General features: G+C 38.0%; 1 protein-coding gene and 1 long non-coding RNA gene across 3 annotated transcripts; both read right to left on the reverse strand.

Annotated features, from left to right (window-relative positions):
• Positions 1-1544: 1544 nt before the first annotated feature.
• On the reverse strand, positions 1545-4669 carry LOC135224198 (uncharacterized). Its single transcript, XR_010316678.1, has 2 exons — positions 3996-4669; positions 1545-1845 (listed from the first exon to the last, which is right to left on the reverse strand). It is a non-coding gene; the product is annotated as an uncharacterized LOC135224198 (long non-coding RNA).
• A 2032-nt stretch (positions 4670-6701) lies between these two features.
• Positions 6702-18015, reverse strand: LOC135223807 (small ribosomal subunit protein eS7-like). 2 transcript variants are annotated; one of them, XM_064262632.1, is made up of 5 exons: positions 17885-18015; positions 10552-10725; positions 7694-7875; positions 7092-7242; positions 6702-6811 (listed from the first exon to the last, which is right to left on the reverse strand). In XM_064262632.1, the coding sequence occupies exons 2-5, from the start codon at positions 10723-10725 to the stop codon at positions 6734-6736; spliced, it is 585 nt and encodes a 194-aa protein (XP_064118702.1). In that variant the 5' UTR covers positions 17885-18015; the 3' UTR covers positions 6702-6733. The 2 variants fall into 2 exon arrangements, with proteins under 2 accessions (XP_064118702.1, XP_064118701.1); XM_064262631.1 differs by lacking the exon at positions 17885-18015 and adding an exon at positions 17565-17588.
• Between the last annotated feature and the right edge of the window lie 590 nt (positions 18016-18605).

An 18605-nucleotide genomic window follows, 5' to 3' on the forward strand; every position in this document is an offset into this window, starting at 1 on the left:
TATAATAACATTTAGCATAAAAAATCAACGAATCAATCAGCATAAACATTAATAATTTTATCATCATATATGAAATTTTTTATCAGTTAAAATATGATTTTTATCTTGTTAATCTTCATTCTATGCAATTATCAGAGTACATTAGTATTTTCTGTAGCATAAGTATCTTAATGAGATGAAGTGAAAAACTGTATCATTATATATATCATGTGATCACTATTATTTGCCAATATCATTGTTTTATATTTTATTACTTGAATCAATTCATGTACACCATGAATTTTTATTTACTTATATATATATATATTCACATAGTGTCTGTATCACACTCCTATAAGTCAAATGCAAGTCAAGTTTGAGTAATATTCAGTAGTTGGTTTTGGTAGCTGACCGAGCTAATGTAAGTGTTTACATAATAAAAATATGGAATGTTAGTCCATATATATAAAAGTCTAAAACTAAAGAGGTCAACCAGATTGCTTGCAGGAATGTGATCAGACTAGAGACGCTAAAGATGACGTATACAATAAGTATGTAAGCTAAGATAACATGCCGTCACCTGTAGTCATTCAATTGTTAATAAACATTAGTCCAAGCTCCCTGCTTGAGACAACTACCCCGACCTATTATTCAAACGGCCTACGTGATCTGTAGCGTGTCTCATTCGATTGTGTGTTCGTATGAAACTATGTCATTGTATGTATGTTCATATGTTCGAACTACTGTCTGTTCCTTCATAACTTGTAACAGAGATGGTAGACAAGCAGAACAGAGTTAGCGATCGTCATTAGAACACCTGTACCTCTTTACCTAAGCTTTATCATGTAGAGGAATAGGATTAGCCATCATCATTGGCAGAAGCGATCAAGCTATCGTTATTAGAAGACTTGTAACAATTCATATCTGATCTTCAGCATGTAAACAAAACTTCAGAAGAAATTATATCTATTTTTATACTTAGTGTTTTCTACAAGAACCTCACCGAACCATGAGTTTAACACATCGTCGTAAAGATAATACCGACTTCGTAAGTGATCTACAAAACCCCAGACACTCCATTGAAGATGGAAGTGCAATACCAACCGACTTAGCGTAAGTTTATCGCTAGTCTAACATTACCTCATAGGGCGCCTTATCATACAAGGCACTAGCCCTAATATATGTCCCCCCCCCCCCTCTCTCATTCATTCGTGCATTGCCGTTGTCTTTCAATGACTACCTAGTCCAAAATCCATATATTATGTCAATACATGTACTATACTGTAGTTTACCAAAGAAAAGTAATCGTGTACGATACAAAATAAATAAGTACACCGTCAACATAAGTAAATCGTGTACTACACAAAATAATTAGTAACACCGTCAACATAACTTAATGACATTATTATGAGCCTATATATAATCAATATATATGGTATGTAGATATTTCGGACATTTGTTCCATCATGGTAACATGATAATTATTTATGAGCAAATTATTCAACAATCATTGTAGATGAAGAAAGCCTTCCAAGTCGGCCGAGAAAAATAATTTCATTCATTAGTTTTTGAGCATATATCTGGTTTTCACCATTCATTTCATTTAAATTATTAGAGACGACAGTTCCAAAAGCGGAGAAAGTATTTTCACCTTGGGACAACGACTTTAGCTCATTATACGCCTCTTGCAGGAGTTGGGTCTCGTCGATACTCTTGTGTTTTTTTGTTTGTTTTTTTTGCGGGTCTTCGATGTGACGGTCCAGGCCCAAGCGTGTCTGATTCCACAGGTTCACCAGTTGGGATATCAGAAGTCCCAGGTGTAGGCTGAGCATCATCAATAACACAAATTACCGGATCGATAAAGATCTAGAATGAAAGACATATTGGGTTACGTATGGTTACATGCCAATAAATTACGGATTCACATAGATTGATAGGAATTCATAACATTCATAGATACACATAATATTGTGAGGACTAAATAAAGGAGAAAATGAATATGACTATAGGCAGTACATTATAAGACAGACAGAGAGAGAGATGGGGGGGGGGGGGTAGGGGTGGGCATGGACGAACTCCTACCTCTGTGGGGTGGGGGATGGAAGAGGCCTGTGCACTGACACATCAATGACGTCACTGTTAATCGTTCCTATCCTACCCAATCATTTCGGACTTGAGGCTCCATTTGTCCAGGACAAACGCCTTATTATTCATATTAGGTAATCCACTATAAGGTAGAATATTAGGGCAGAGTAGGCACAACACTGTCAACTTTTATACTGATTACCGCAAAATGTGGCCACATGGCCTCTCAAACTCATAGGAAAAATGATATATAATAACAGGGTATTTTTTTCTTTTTACATTTTGACAGACACCTACCACACCAGACGAGTGGATGGATGCGTGTGGCACGTGGGTTCGAAACGTGGAACTTCCCCAACTGTATTGGAGCCATCGATGGAAAGCATATCCTAATAACGCCTCCACAGGGCAGTGGCTCATATTACTATAAATTATAAAGGTACCCACAGCATCGTACTCATGGCCATAAACTGATGCCAATTGTGAGTTTCTTTATGTTGATATTGGCTGCAATGGGCGGGTGTCAGACGGCGGTGTGTGGGACAATACACATATCAGTAGTTGTATTGCCACAGAAACAGCAGGTCTCCCTAGTGACAGAAAGCCCAAAGGAAGTGAGAGGAGGCTACCGTATGTGTTTGTGGCAGACAACGCCTTCCCCTTGCAACGGCACATTATGAAACCGTTCTCACACCAAACCCAAAGTAATAGGGAACGCATTTTTTCCTATCGGTTATCTAGGGCTCGACGTACAGTTGAGAATGCTTTTGGGATATTGGCCAACCGATTTAGAGTTTTCCTGTCAACTATATACTTGTCGCCAAGCAAAGTTGAAATGATGGTATTAGCATGCACTGCTTTGCATAATTTTCTCAGACGTGACCATGTCACACAATATACGCCTGAAGGGTCTTTGGATTCTGAAGACATTGCAAGGTGTACAATTATCCCTGGTGGTTGGCGTGAAACTCACTTGTTACGATTGCAAAGAACAGGAGGCAATACAAATACAGCCGGCCAAACTGTACGCCATGAATTTATGGAGTATTTCAATGATGAAGGTGCTGTGCCATGGCAATACAAAGCTATACAAATCCAATAATTAGATACCATTCCATATTCCTGGAATGTATTACTTATCAATGTCTCAGTACATTTGGTGCATACTGTAGGTTTCATGTATCACTTTTCCTTATTATCAGTGTGTCAGTACAGCTTCAAAAAACAAATTTAAGGATGATAGTTACTGTTATAAACTGTATATGCAGAGGTTTCGATTATTAACGGTTTAATTTTTTTATTTCATTTACGTTGTCATTTATATAATATTTTGTATCATATAACATGTATTGTGTTTTGTAATAAACACAAAATAACAAATATGTATTACACAATAAAATATTTTGAGTTATTTTCCTAGTAACTAAACTCTACAACTTTCTGGCATTGGCAGCCATACTGTTTGCCAGGAAGGAAGGAAGGAAGAATGGGAATGAATGTATTTAAATAGCTTTAACTAGCGGGTGTGGAGGTATCAATTATCCAGTGCAACTGACCTGAGACCGGAGGTGGGGTGGGATTTCTCCAACCCCACCTCCCTTAGCTGAGCTGCAGGTCGACCTATTACAAAAGTGAGAGCAGTGTCAGTTTCAATGGACGGTTTATCATTTAACGGAGTAGAGGTATAGGTCTACCTTGGGTATAAATTATTTATTTATTTTTGTTTACAATGTAATCTAGTGCCAGGGGAAGCTTAGGATGTAGTGGTAGGGGGTGCTATGAGTGTAGGGGGACAGGTTGGTATGACGGTAAAGTTTTGATTATGTTTTAGTGTACAGTAGGTGTTCTCCCTCTAGCAGCTGGGGAGAGAGAGAGAGAGGGAGTGGAAACGAGCGAGAGAATGAGACGGGGAGGAAAACATGTGAACGTACCTCACTATCAGATGTATCTCCAGACGTTTTGTGTCCATCCTCGGTACTGTGGCTTCTGTCCATATTTGACACTGATGGTCTTATTGTATCACTATCAGTGAGGAATGCCAGGTCATCGTAACACCATAATTTTGGGGAATAAAGATTGTCAGTCCCAGCTCCTGACCTTTGTGAATCCTTCATTTTCTTAAATTCACGCCTAAACTGGTTTCGTAGCGTGTCTATTTTCTTTTATATGTCCTCTGTCGTAACTGCAGCACCTTGTTCCCGTATCTCAGCAGCAATGGCCTTCAGTGATGTAATGCGCTTGTCTCTGTTTTTGTAACTCTTCAGTTTCACATTCCATAAACATGGATTTTGTCGATAAAGTTCAATCAACGTGCGTGTAACAGGCTTTGACCAGTAAATGGAAAGGGGCTCACTGAAGGTCTCCGAATTAGACATCGCAAGTTACTATGGTGTGACCCGTGTTACAGTGATATATCGTGTGGAAGACAAGCCTGCTATGGGAACACTATGATATCGTACGTCTGCCAGGGTCGAAGCTCAAGCCATCGGGCACCACCATGGTGATTTTGCTACAAGACCCATCGGGCAATTTGACGGTTTGCCCGTCAAGTGTGCCCGTTAGAGGGGAAGTCCGCCGATCAAGCCCGATCGTGTGGACAGGCCTTAATGGAATAAGACAGGGATGCAATGGCTCAACCATATTCTTTCTATTAAATTAAAGCACAGCAGATGGCAAATATGGCTAATGCAGTCATCAATAAAAGCTGTAGCAGAGTAAAAATAGGAAAATTGTACTGGAAAGGACTAGCGATGCCTTCATTCATGTATGCGATGGAAGTCATGAAACTTGACAGGAAAACAATAAGTGAATTTCAGAAGATAGACAATAAAGTATACAGAGCAATTTTGAAAGCGCCAAGTTACACAGCAAGTTGTGCGTTAAGATCTGAAATAGGGGCCTCTTCCTGCCAATCTAGAGATATCAAGAATAAACTATTCTACCTGAAACATACACTGAAGAATGGTGGAAATAGGCTCCTACATGAGATAGCAATGGATCAGTATGAAAAAAAAAAAAAAAACTGGATAATGCAAGTAAAAGAGTATATGAGAGAACTAAACATAAACTTAAGTAAAATTGAAGCAGTTAAAGACAAACAGTTAAAAGAAATAATAAAACAATTGGGACAGAAAAACATGGCAGAAAGAAATGAATGAAAAGTCAACATTAAGAATCTACAGAAAATATAAAGAAAACATGAGAAGAAATCTGGTATGACAACACTGAAAAAACAATGCTGATCAGTAGGGCCAGACTAAGTATACTAGGATTAAATGATAGAAATAGGATAAAAGGAGAAGATACAAAATGTTTATACTGTGAGGAACAAAATGAAAATTTAGAACACTTCTTACTTTACTGTCCAGCATACAATGAAATTAGAAATAGATATAGCTTTATGCAGCAACCATATCAAGAAAATAAAGAGGAATTAGTAGCAGATATACTCTTATTGGTAGTACTAATGAGGGAGGAAGTGGAGAATAGGAAAGATTTTATAAAAGAAATGTGGTATTTCAGAGATGATGATGATCAAACACAAACAAAGGAGGAATAAAAGCAAGAGAGCCGTTTCAAAGGCACATCCCACCTACTACTACGGGTCTTCTACTTGAATACATTGCTTTTGTAATTAGAATTATCAGATATTTTTGGCAGCACGGGGCTCGTTTTATCAAGGAGATACACGCAATACTGCAATCAAAACATTTAATGAGATTGATGCTCCAGTAGAGACTTCACAGTTAAAACTTATAAATTTCATGCTGGTAATGTCCTACCACTTGGACTCAAGTCATGGAAAAGAAATATTCAGAATAAAAATACACACACACACACGAACGTTGAGCTACAAAAGGGACGATCACTAACTTTTATCCTTGCCTTAACATTAACAGCACCCAACCCAAAGAGATCAAGTCGAGAGGATGTGGGTTTAACACCTTATTTGGAGCCTTAGAATTTTTCCTGGTTTGACAGCATTACTTTCTTTTGTACAAGCAACCACCACGCTAAATCTACCTACTGTTACTACTGCTCAACCGGTAAGGTTATATCATTGAATACTTACTTGACTTACAGCTATTAATCCAAGGTCAAATTCCTGACTGGTGATTCAGCCTATCGACTTTGTTTATAACTCCTTTGACACATAAGCAGCTCATTGTGTTAAGTTTCAGGTGCGTAACTCCCTAAACATTTTATCTTTTGCAGGAGGCAGGGGCAATTCCACCAAGCACTGTGTACTTATTTTGATGTCTTGGTTAACTTATCCTCACTGGCTGGTATTTTTGTTTTGTCAGATACTCCTCCATTTATTATGGGGGACAGTTCAGTGTTCGACCTTGTCAAACACCTTAAACATACAGCAAGTCCTAACTTCATACACCTCACTTACAGGCAAAACACCAACACTAGAAGCAAGCAAAAGTCTAAAGCAAAGGGCATCTTCACCAGTCAAGTCATTTCTGATGACATTTTACCAATAAGCAAAGGCATCTCCACCAGCCAAGTCAACTTCCGATGCCATTTTACTGAGAACATAGATCTCCATGTAAGCCTTATTTTAGTGATCTAATGTAATGTAAGCTCCAGCTATGATGGTGTGGACTTGGCGAGGGGTAATAAAACCATGATTATTCACTTTTTTTTTCTTCATTCAACAAATTTACAAATATGGTTCACGGAACTCAAAGATGACCTCCTTTCCAGTTAACTTCTTGTATACTGCTGCAAAGGTTTCAACCTGGAAAAGTAAAAATAAAACTATAGATACTTACAAAATATTTCCAAGTACAAAGTATACAGTAACAGCATCAAGTCTACTTGGTTTAAATTCCCCAAAATTTTGACAAACCTTCAAAATACTTAACAGGACAATGTACCTTATGCTCAATCTATGTCAATGTAAGTACGAAGTAAGTACTTACAGTAACAGCACTTATCTCTGTCTGCATTATGTCTATTTGGTTCAAATTCCACAAACTTTTGACAAAAACTTTAGAACACCTGACAGTGCAACATACCTTATGTTCAATATTGGTCTGTTGGGCCTTATCAAGATGTACCTTGATCAGCCTTGAGCCATCAAGACGGACGCGAATCCTCTTTCCTACGATCTCAGCTGGGTAGACGAGATCTTCCAAGATTGCGTCATGAACAGCAGTCAAGGTTCGGCTATTGAAAAGACAAAGAGATATGGTACGTTAAATAAAACTCTCCCAGGCTGCAAGCAGCAAACAAACTTCATCCTTTTATCTAATGGACGACACAGTAACACAAATAGCTTTGTCCTTTTTGATGAAAGAAATAAAAATCAAGTGTTTCAAAATACGTAAACAATTACGGAGTAATTTGAATACTTTACACACCTTCCAAAGAAATTCAATGAATACCACAACACAATTACATACTGTACAAGAACTAAGTAATATAAAGTACAATAATTTTGCACCTTGAAGCTGGAATATAAATGAACTTGACTGGGTAACTCGATTGCTAAATTACACTTTGGGATCAAGATGTAAATTTACAGAATGAGATAGATACAATATATGAACATCAAACAACTTGACAATATGCGAGTTATTAAATTGACATCATGAACAACATAGGAAAAGATCTGTACCTCATTGGCCTCTTCTGTTTTGGAGGGTTCTTCATCTTGCGAGTTGGCTTCGGCAGAATACGACGGCGAGCAATTACAACGACATGCTTGCCGCTAAATTTCTTTTCAAGCTCGCGTACGAGGCGCTGCTGAACGCGCTGGAAAGCCTTCAACAATGGCACTGGTACAAAAATAGCAATGCACTGCCGGGGGGAAAATTTTGTAAATTAATTGTCTCACTCAGAAACATTGGGATAAACAACTTCAAAAAACCCACAAATACTGTATTGAAAACTTAATTTTCCTGACTAAAGTACAAGCCTAACTGAAAAGATACAAGACTGCACAAAACTCTCCACTAGTAAAATGACAAAACCTAAGCAATTACAACCTTCATATAAACATCCAACTGCTTACAGTCCTATAATGTTTTTCTTTGCATTATTTTATATGTACTAATGTAAGCTTATACTTAAAACACTTTCAAACTAAAGGCTACATAATCTTATTGACTTTAGCAGCTCCCAAACTGTAAGCCACATACAGCTTAAATGTCTAAAACTTCCTGTCAGGATGTGTTCATGATTTAAAACCTGACAATTTCTGATGAACCAATTCTTTAACTGTAACAACCTCTAGTAGTTTCAAGACTAAATAGTCTGGTCTATCTGAACATTTGTCAAGGGGAGCACTAACAAGTACAGGCTGTTGGCCCCCTCTAACGAAGTTCAAGCCTGTACCGGAAGAACTAGGAAGTGCCAAATTAATGGTACTCTCTCCCTCTTAACAAATATCCTCGTAGGGGAATATGTAGTACCATCAGTGGACCTCACACGGTATTCTGTAGGCATTACTTGAGGTTCTTTGCAACATGCCTTCGGCCCCCTAGCTGCAACCACTTTTGTTCTTTTTACTGTATCTCCTTTCATATTCTCTATCTTCACCTTACTTTCCACCCTCTCCAAACACTTGTTTCATAGTGCAACTGCAAGGTTCTCCTCCTGTTACACCCTTCAAACCTTCACTGTCAATTTCCACTTCAGTGCTGAATGACCTCAAAGGTCCCAGTGCTTGGCCTTCGGCCTCTATTCTATATTCATTAACTCTTAACAAATGTCTCGAGTGAGAGAAATAAAAGTCCCCAAGTGGACCCTAAAAGACAGGGATTGTCAGGTTCAGGGTTTGTGGAAAGATGATGTGCTATATGTATTAGGGTGAGTAAGCAACATTTCAAGGTTTTGACTGCTGGGTTGCTCCAATTATCATCCTCATAGACTACAAATAGTTCACCTAGGATTGTTCCTGTATATCAATGTATGTTTGCTTGGGGGTAGGGTGGGAGTTTGGATGAATGCATATTTCATTGCCATGTTGCAGGTAAGTTCTGCAATTGCAGATTCTTACCTTCCTGATTGGGGTTGTGCTGAGGGAACCCTAATGAAAATATTAAGAATGGACCCTTCAATGGAAAAAATGTTCTTGGGCATGTGACAAACTAACTTGCCATACAAGAGAACAAGTGTCAGATAATTCATCATTTTGGAACAGAAACTGATTTGACTTATGAAAATCTGGCTCAAAAGTCAAGCACTGGGGTACTTTCAGCCATTTAGCACTTTGGAAAGTGAAAAGGCAATTTTGTAACAGTATGAAAAATTCTTTCCTCACATATCAAATCTGTGTTTACATTAAGTGGATGGTGAGGACAATTGTAGCTTTGGGTCAGTGGCCCCAGGTTAATCCTTTCATTAAAGACATCCATACCTATCTAGACAAACTTTGACAATTTGGAAGAAAAAAAACTGACTAACTTATTTGGTTCTCCTGTTATGTGCCTGCATTTTTTGACACAGGTTCCTTTAAGTGCCAGCATTAGGCTAGGTTGTGAATAACATTTATAAATGTTATCTTGCAGTCCAGGGTTTGCACTAGAGCGGATAGCAGGGTTGTTTGCTTTTATAAAGCATATAAACAGTTCAATCAGTATCACAATTTCTCACCGCACATGGGTGACAGAAAGGCTTTGCCCACCCTTTGCAAAATCAATCTTAAATGATTACTCCCAAACTGAGGAAAGTTAGGCATGGGGAAGAAAGCTCGGGTGGAATGAAACAGTCAATGGAATCTTTTCAAGATATGGGTTGAGAACAGCACTGGGTACAAAGGAATTTGTGAAATATCCAAGATGAAATTGGGGAATATTTCAAGATACTGTATCTTACTACCAAAGTTCCTTCACAGTTTAAGGAGTGGAATGGAATATAAAATTTAGGACAAAGGCCTTATGCTGAGACATCTCAGGTCATGTAATGTTGGAAAGGAAATTGAGTGAAAAAGTTTAAAGGAGTAATAGGAGGAAAAACTTGTGGTTGCACTGAAGTTGTTGGGAGGATGGAAAGTAAGATGGAAGGGAATAAGGTTACAGGAGGGACAGTACAAGGAAAGAAAGGGGTTGCAGCTAGGGGTCAAAAGGACGCTGCAAAGACCTTTAAATAATGCCTATAGTGCACTGAGTGAGGTGCACTAACAGCATTCAGGGCTTCCACAGTCAACCATTCTGCAATCTCTGATGTGACTTTCACTTTAGTTTTGGCTCATTTTGCTTTTGTGAATGAACGTACACGTATATTTGCACTGTTTCGTTCACTAGAAGACAGAAAACATATGCTATGTTACATTTCATTGTATCCCAATCTTTTATATCTTGTATCACAATACCACTCGCAAACTTATAACTATTCCCAGTATAGGGCGCTATCATTTGCTTTCCTCGCTGCAGTAACATGACTCTACTGGTAAAATTCAACGAAAATCCTGAATGAAAAATACATTTGAATATCAAAAACTTTTTTAAAAAACTAACAATACAGAACACTGACCTTCTTATCACCAACATCTATCTGCTTGGCTCCAGTAATAGTGAGTTCTCTTAATTGTGTTTTTAACTCGGAGTTCATCTCCAAGTCCAGGAGAGTCTGTCCAATTGAGGTTTCAAACTCATCTGGCTGTTCAGACGAAGTCTTGGTAATCTTTCCGTTGCAAAACTGCGGCATCTGGAAGTAACAGTGAAATGCTGTTAATATCATGTTCTTATAAAGTAGTTTCTAGCCTGGAAATATATGTTAAATTTTCAGCAGCTAATGCTTTGAATAAATGGGTTGTTATCAATAGAAGCAACCCTAAAAGGTCCTCTACGATGTACGTCCCAATCTTATGAATGAAATTATATACATATACATCTTTTTTTGCCTTGGATAAAATGTGATCTTAATTATAATTGCTGGCTTTCTGTATGTCAATCTTTGTAAGTACGTTTAAACAATACATCCCCCCCCAGCCCAAGGTATAGATTGCAATACAGAAAGGATAATTACATTTAAATTTATTGCCACAAAATGGCAGCTAGAAGTGGAGAACATCCATTTGGGACAAGCAATACTGGAATTCTACCAGAAATTTAAACTAGGATGATGAATAAAAGTTGTCACATGAAGGATATAGGAAATTAAAGAATAAAAAGAGAAATGAAAAGTCACATTTATTAGAAATAAAATCTTTACTTGCCTTAAACTAGAATAAAACAAAGGATTAAGTGGAAACTTCCTCCAGCAGAAAAAACAAATGCAATAGTACTTAGTTGTGCGGTGGAAAGTTTGAGGGCAATTAACAAAAACATTTCAAGCCGTAGCAGGAGGCAAGGAGGGAAAACAAAAGAAGTCTATAGGAAAATTAAGAAGGGGCAAGGAACTAGATATATAAAGGATCGAATCAGAATCTTAACACTGAAGAGGGAAGAGAATTTTTTTTTTTAAAACTGTATGTAAAGATGAGAAAAGAAATCACAAAGAATAAGAGATATAGCTAGAGGATATTCAAACAATATCAAGAAAATCTCTTGCAGAAGCATTTTTTTAGTTAAATGAAGAGGCCACAGAGCCTGATCTAGGCTACCCATAACACTTCAGAAAGCATTTCAGTGGGTAAATGGCCTTACCAGACCTACTTTTAACTAACCTTACCCAAGATGTCATGCTTTAAGTTAACTGAGGGGAGCAGATGCAGAGTAGGGAGGCAGGGGTAGTGGTGAAAAATCCTAAACATTCTTAGAACACAGTGACCAGACCTTACCTTCCTAACCCAACCCAAGGCACTATGCCCAGGGGGTTCCCACCCCCTACTCTGCATACTGAGGTAAGTTGAAATTAGGTCACAAACTTATTCAATTGACAGTTTCCTGCTTTAGGGTAAAAAACCGCATGGTACAGGGCTGGACCATGTACGATCAATGTGTACAACCCCAAGAAAAGTACATTATAACGCGTCCTGACACCGGAGTAGAGGTCTTTAGCTCTGTTTCTCACCAACATGAAGTTGCGTCTAATGCCCATCTCCGATGTCAGGACGCGTTATAATGTACTTTTTTTAGGGTTGTACACATTGATCGTACATGGTCCACCCCTGTACCATGCGGTTTTTTACCCTAAGTAAGGTGAAAGGGGGAGGAGGGGGGGGGGGGGGGGGGGTCCAGGGAAGGCCTTCACTAGCCAAGGACCTGGCACCTTACGTTAGGTCAAGTTAAATACATCTTTGTATTTCACTTGATATTAAATATATCCTTGAAATTTAAACGTAAGTGTAAACATTTTCCAGGCACACATCAAATGCCAATGTGTTGTCCACAAAGACAGGTTAGGCTGTACAAAAAGGGATCAAATTTTTTACTTTACAATCATATTTTGGTTCCCAACAATCAACAACAGATACATATTGGATGTCTTTCATGTGTATGTAGGCTATGTAGTTTATACCTATGATAGGATATTTACCATTTATGGTTTTTATGGGGTATTAAGCTACAAAAGGATTGATACTATGCTAACTACAATGGCCATTTCACAACTATAAAGGGTTGAGTAAAAGAAGACTCATATCACGACCTGGTTACTGCCAGCCAGTGCCAGTCATAAAATTGTTTTTGCATATGCTCCTGATTTATATATTTAGTAGTTTGTTTGTGACCTAAGTTCATTCCCAAGGAATAAGTACTAAACACAGCAACAATTTTAAAGGAGAGGTGGCCGCTTGGTCGCTGTTCAGTACCCCATAAGCTAACCCTCGTAGTTTGCAGAACATTGTGTTTACCTTCCCTGGTATTTCTACAGAAGCACTCGCACGGACTGCATGGAACGTAACCGCGAATACGACATCCACTAGGGATTGGGCCGTCCACTGTATTTCGCCGTGTTTACTACTGGACCCTGTGGGTTAGGGTAAAAAACCGCATGGTACAGGGGTGGACCATGTAGGGTAGAACATCACAGCAGGCCAAGCAGGCCACCTACCATCAATGCAAGCCACCCTCCGAAAAAGTACATTATAACGCGTCCTGACACCCGAGATGGGCATCAGTCGCGACTTGTTGTTGGTGAGAAACGGAGCTAAAGACCTCTACTCTCCTTTCGAAGTAAGTATTTTCTCCAAAGTTAGAAATTAAGGCCAAATTTTAAGATTTAAACAGAGGGTACTGAAAACGGTCTCAAACGTAGTGCAAATCTCACCAAAACGCGTTCAACATTTTTACTTACAACTCGAGGTATTTAGAAGATTGACGCCATCTCGATGTTTACGGAGTAGCTTGTGTCAATAAACTAACCATTTCCTGTGATAAATCCGCACACCACTTGTACCCACAGACGCTGGAGCACTTTTATCACAACAATCGAAACACGATTTCTCATCAACAAGCCAGGCGTAAACAGCTGTTTGGGTAGAAGATGACGAGAAGCGTGCTCTTGGCTAATTTTTAAATAAGTAGTAAAACATCAATATTTTACATATTTATGATGATTAATTTGAAAATATTCGTTATTGAAAAAGTAACTCGACTCTGACTCAAATTTAAGTAATTATTTTTCTGAATTAGAACGTTCTTTCAAGTTCTGTATTATGACGTCACGACATCTTGACTTTCGTACCTATTGTAAATAATTGCTATACTCAACTGTCATTGCAGAACAGTTTACCAGTTATTCATGCAGATTGTTATCAGCTATACATGTAATTGTTATAATCGTAATGCGCTTATATATCTTTATTATTTACTTTTTGGATATATGAAGATGTTTTACTGCTGGATTATCGCCGTAGTGTGACGCAATCGTTTTCGGTCCATGGGCCTCTGTTTTCGCACCATAAGAAATTATGGGGCCGAATTTGCAATGACCAGAAAGTCGTTAAAAGAGGAAAGTTAGCATTGAGGGGCATATGTTTTGACTGAGAAAAAATTTATTCAATAGCTAGCTTGTAAAAAATACTTGGTTATAAAAACTTGATTGGACAAAACTAAGCAGCATGTCTACTATGGGTTTCAGAGACAGTGCAAGCACGTTTTTGGGCAATACCTATTTCTGTAACGAACACTCGTAACAGAACGAGATTTTTCTTTAGTGCATTACCCCCAGTGCCGTAATTTATAAGGGTATCGTGAATCACTAATCGTAAAGAATAACTACACTTGTCCTTGTACTAATAGACCAAAACTCCATTATCCAGAAATGGATAGGAACACACCAGTAAACAGCTCCACCTACCCTCTCCCCCCACCTCCACCGCCACCCCTGTCCTTCTTCCTTCCTTCACCCTTTTTATCCTTCCCCTCTCTCTCTGAAAGTTGTTGCAGTTTAAACTTATTTTCTATGATTTTTCCATCTATCTATCTAATAATAGTAGTTTACATTGGTGGATATATCTAACGATTCACTCGGTTGTTACCTGCCCATTGACCGATATATATACACTGATCCACTAAACAAACTCTCTCTCTCTCTCTCTCTCTGTTTCTTTATCGTAATTCGAAAAATGAAAACGAAAATATATTTCATACTTGTATAGCATTAATTAAATACTTTCAAGTTTTTTAATTCAGTCGTATGATGAATGTAGGTGCATCTATAGTGCTCGCAAAATAGTTAAGCAGGACATAGGTATGTAAAATTTAAAAAATGAGAGAGAGAGAGAGAGAGAGAGAGAGAGAGAGAGAGAGAGAGAGAGAGAGAGAGAGAGAGAGAGAGAGAGAGAGAGAGAGAGAGAGAGAGATTAGAGAGGATGAGGAGAGAGAGAGAGAGAGAGAGAGAGAGAGAGAGAGAGAGAGAGGACGGAATAGGAAGGACATTAAAATACCTGGAAATGAAAATCCCTATAATCCAATAATTATAGCCTCAGGGTTTGTCTCGAAAACCATTCAAAGGTCTGTCACACAAGTGTAAAGTTGTTTTGAAAATTTGGCAGACATGTCTCCTCATAGCGGTATAGTGTTGCTGATGAATGAGGTTGTGTTGTTTATTGTTAATTATTAACCTCCTATATACCCTACATGGTTGGGGGACCCTTTGTGAATGCTGGTTTTGTGTTGGGTAAATATTTTGGAGAGAGGTTGGGAAGGAATCCGTGCGTGCGCTAATTTTCATCACGAAGACATGTTTAAACAATAATAGCCACTTGATTTATGTTTCATTTTTATGACAATTTGTGTGGTTTATGTATGCTCTAAGTTTTAGTTTAAAAATATTAAAAAAATTTTCATGCACAACAGTTTATATTGCAGGTAATAAATATTATATTAGTTAGTAATAACGAACATGGGTACATCACGTAGGGCAAAGGGATGGGCCCACTTGCCCCTCACCCGGATATGGTCATTTCAGCGAGTGAAAATATGGCTCAGGTTTACTATGTCAACTGAACGACTTAAGGAGGTTACAGATTCTTTAGTAACGAACATTGACCCTCCAAACTGGGTATAAGACTATAAACAAAACGTTGAAATTGGTGAAATTAGGCTATGTATTGGAAGTATATATACATAAATATTAAACAAGTTTTATCATTATTGCATTACTATGACAACTAGAATTCATGGAAACAGTTTATAATAATGGAACGGCGTATGTGTGAAGCCTCCACTAATGTGGCAACGATGATTTTGCCATTCTTAGCATGGCAAACATTAAAGCATGCAAACATTAAAGGTTACATTTATTTCTGGCATACGATTAAGAAATTCAAAATACTAATAAAGGAACTGAAAATCAATGAAAAAGTGCTAGCAAAAACAAAAAAGCAAAAAAAAAAAAAAAAACGTAGTCGTTCCTCTATGCACTTTTCCGTATTCGTTCCTCTATGGTTTTCAGCAGCCAGATGTACGAAAACGTTAGAAACATTTGATTTTATCTACGTTAGAAATATCTGTAATTTTTTCGGGGTAATTTGGTTGCAAAAAAGGGATAATATACATGGATTAAATCAAAATTTTTAAATAACAATGTAAAATTTAAACTAAATAACGAGTAAAGTAAACAGTTTAGGGAATAAAACTTTGCAGTTTCGTCGTCTGTCGTCGTCTGCTGTTTGTAATTGTGTTTATGGCACGCGCGCTTAGAAACCAGGAACAGCAACGGGTTTAAAGTGCAATGTGGAGTGAACTGAGACCAAAATGTGTATAATAACAATCAAATAAGCACTGTGGAGTTTCAGTTGTGATGGCAGTAAGGATAAAAACCGCCGATTACAAGGTAAGAATGAATTCAGTTCCAACCATAACCCCGGGAATAACAAGTTTCATACTTTCACTAATATAGGCAACAAAATGTTGTTTTATTGTGCTGATTACAACTGCAATCTTGAGTAAGATCAATAAACGTTACATACATACGCTAACATTGTTCAAATGAGTGCTGGGAAGGCTGGGGAAAGATGGTGGCCGTCACTGATGAGAACCGTCCATGAAAAACGTAGCCGCCATATTGGATTTCAAAACTGCCTTGAAAACATATTTTACGAAGAGCTCACATGCTTATTTTAGTTCGTATGGGGCTTTCATATATCACAATATGTTGACGAAACTTCAGTCTTTTAAATGGTATGCTTAGAGTTGCAATTGTATTCATGTTTCACCAATTAAATATCGAGTGAATAAGACCCGTCTACCGTGATGAGGGTTGGCCTGTTGTGATGTTTCCCCCTACAATCAATGTGTACAACCCCAAGAAAAGTACATTATAACGCGTCCTGACACCAGAGTAGAGGTCTTTAGCTCCGTTTCTCACCAACAACAAGTCGCGTCTGATGCCCATCTCCGATGTCAGGACGCGTTATAATGTACTTTTTTGGGGGTTGTACATATTGATCGTACATGGTCCACCACTGTACCATCCGGTTTTTTTACCCTAATTAGTCGTCCATATAAATTTACTTAGAATCCTTGTTCAGTAAGTAAAACTGCATAGGAAAACCGCAGCTGCCATCGTCTATGCCGCCACGGATAAGTAACCTAGATCTACCCTTTCCCCAATCCGCCTGGGCTAAGTCAGGCCATGGCACCATAAAATTTGGTTGGGGAAGTCAGGTCATAGAATTCTAGGAAAGATTGGGCTTGTCTTCGTTCGTAACCTGTTCCTTGTCTTTCTACCAATGGGCAAGTAGCATTCATTCATTCGAATAGGCCGATTAGACCGTGGAAATAATCGAAATTACGAAGGAGGGGCCAAGCTTCGTGGACTATGAACTAAATAAACATTTTAAAATATATTTCACCATTTTATTAACGTATCCTACATTGAGATAAGGCAGCCGATAACGAAGATAGGCTAGGCTACGTAGCGTACGTATGGACGCTGGGAATTGGACTATCCCCTTAGAAAATCATTACCATTGGACTTTTAGCCGAAAACAATTAAACTTTCGATTGAAATAAAGGTGAAAGTATATGTTCCCTCCACTCAGGTCAAGGAGGAACTTGTTCCTCACGTGGAACTTTTCGTATAAACAAAAACTTACACCTGGACATGTAGAGGCCGGGAAAGAAAGAATTAACCAAAATTAACTTAAAATTAACCTCTTGCATCAAAAATAAAACTTTCTGGTCACAGCAAGATGAAGGCTCCACCCACTAACGTCGAGGGGGACGTGGTTCCTCGAGCGGAACTTTTCGTAAACAAAAATTCAACAGCTCGCCCTCGAGGTTTACTGTCACCACCAACGTGCACGAGACTCGTAAATATGACCCTTATTACTCGCATTCCGGCCGTTTCCTACCTTCTCTCGTGTTCCCTACTTAACCAGACACGCAATATCTAATTGCCCGAAGATAATTTGACAAAATAGAGTGGATTTTGAAGGTAATAACGTTAAATTTGTGTCAGGAATTCGACAAACCTTGCTGGCAAACGGCGGTACCACGAGAAGAGACGTGCATCAGCTACGGGAAAACAGAAGACGGCCGCGATGCGCATCGAGGATCTTCTTCTGCCATAGTTGTTTTCGTGCGAGTCAAAGGAAAGAACGTCTCAACTATCGTCAAAATCTATCATTAATACCATTTTCTTTATCATTATTGCTATTATTATTCAGAAAATTAAACCCGCTATTCATATGGAACAAGTCGGACACAGGAGCTATTACCTCGAAGTTCAAGCTTTCGAAGAATATTATGGCGCTCGTTTGAAAGAAGAAAGTACGTAAGATAACTCATTATTATTATTATTATTATTATTATTATTATTATTATTATTATTATTATTATTATTATTATTATTATTATCTTATTATTATTATTATTATTATTAGTATTATATTATTGTTATTATTATTATTATTATTAGATTATTATTATTATTATTATTATTATTATTATTATTATTATTATTAATTAATTAATTAATTATGACTCCTTGTTCCTGATGTCTAGGCGCTCACTCCACAAACACAGTTGCGGGCACACTACATATATTCCCTTGTTTACTTGAATAATTTTTTTTTAGTTTAGCTTTATGTCACTTCAAAATGTTTAGGAGATAAACTACTATATATATATCCATACGGAATAAGTCTTCTGCCTTATTTGTTTTGTGACTGCGGGGCTAGGAAATGGCATCAA

The sequence above is a fragment of the Macrobrachium nipponense genome, chromosome 10 (genome assembly GCF_015104395.2).
Source record: "Macrobrachium nipponense isolate FS-2020 chromosome 10, ASM1510439v2, whole genome shotgun sequence".
NCBI lineage: Eukaryota > Metazoa > Arthropoda > Malacostraca > Decapoda > Palaemonidae > Macrobrachium > Macrobrachium nipponense.

Coding starts and splice junctions, on each gene's coding strand:
- LOC135223807 (XM_064262631.1), bottom strand. Junction 7,876..10,551: donor TAGATGTTGGTGATAAGAAG/GTCAGTGTTCTG, acceptor TCCCCCCGGCAG/TGCATTGCTATTTTTGTACC. Junction 6,812..7,091: donor AGACCAATATTGAACATAAG/GTATGTTGCACT, acceptor TTACTTTTCCAG/GTTGAAACCTTTGCAGCAGT.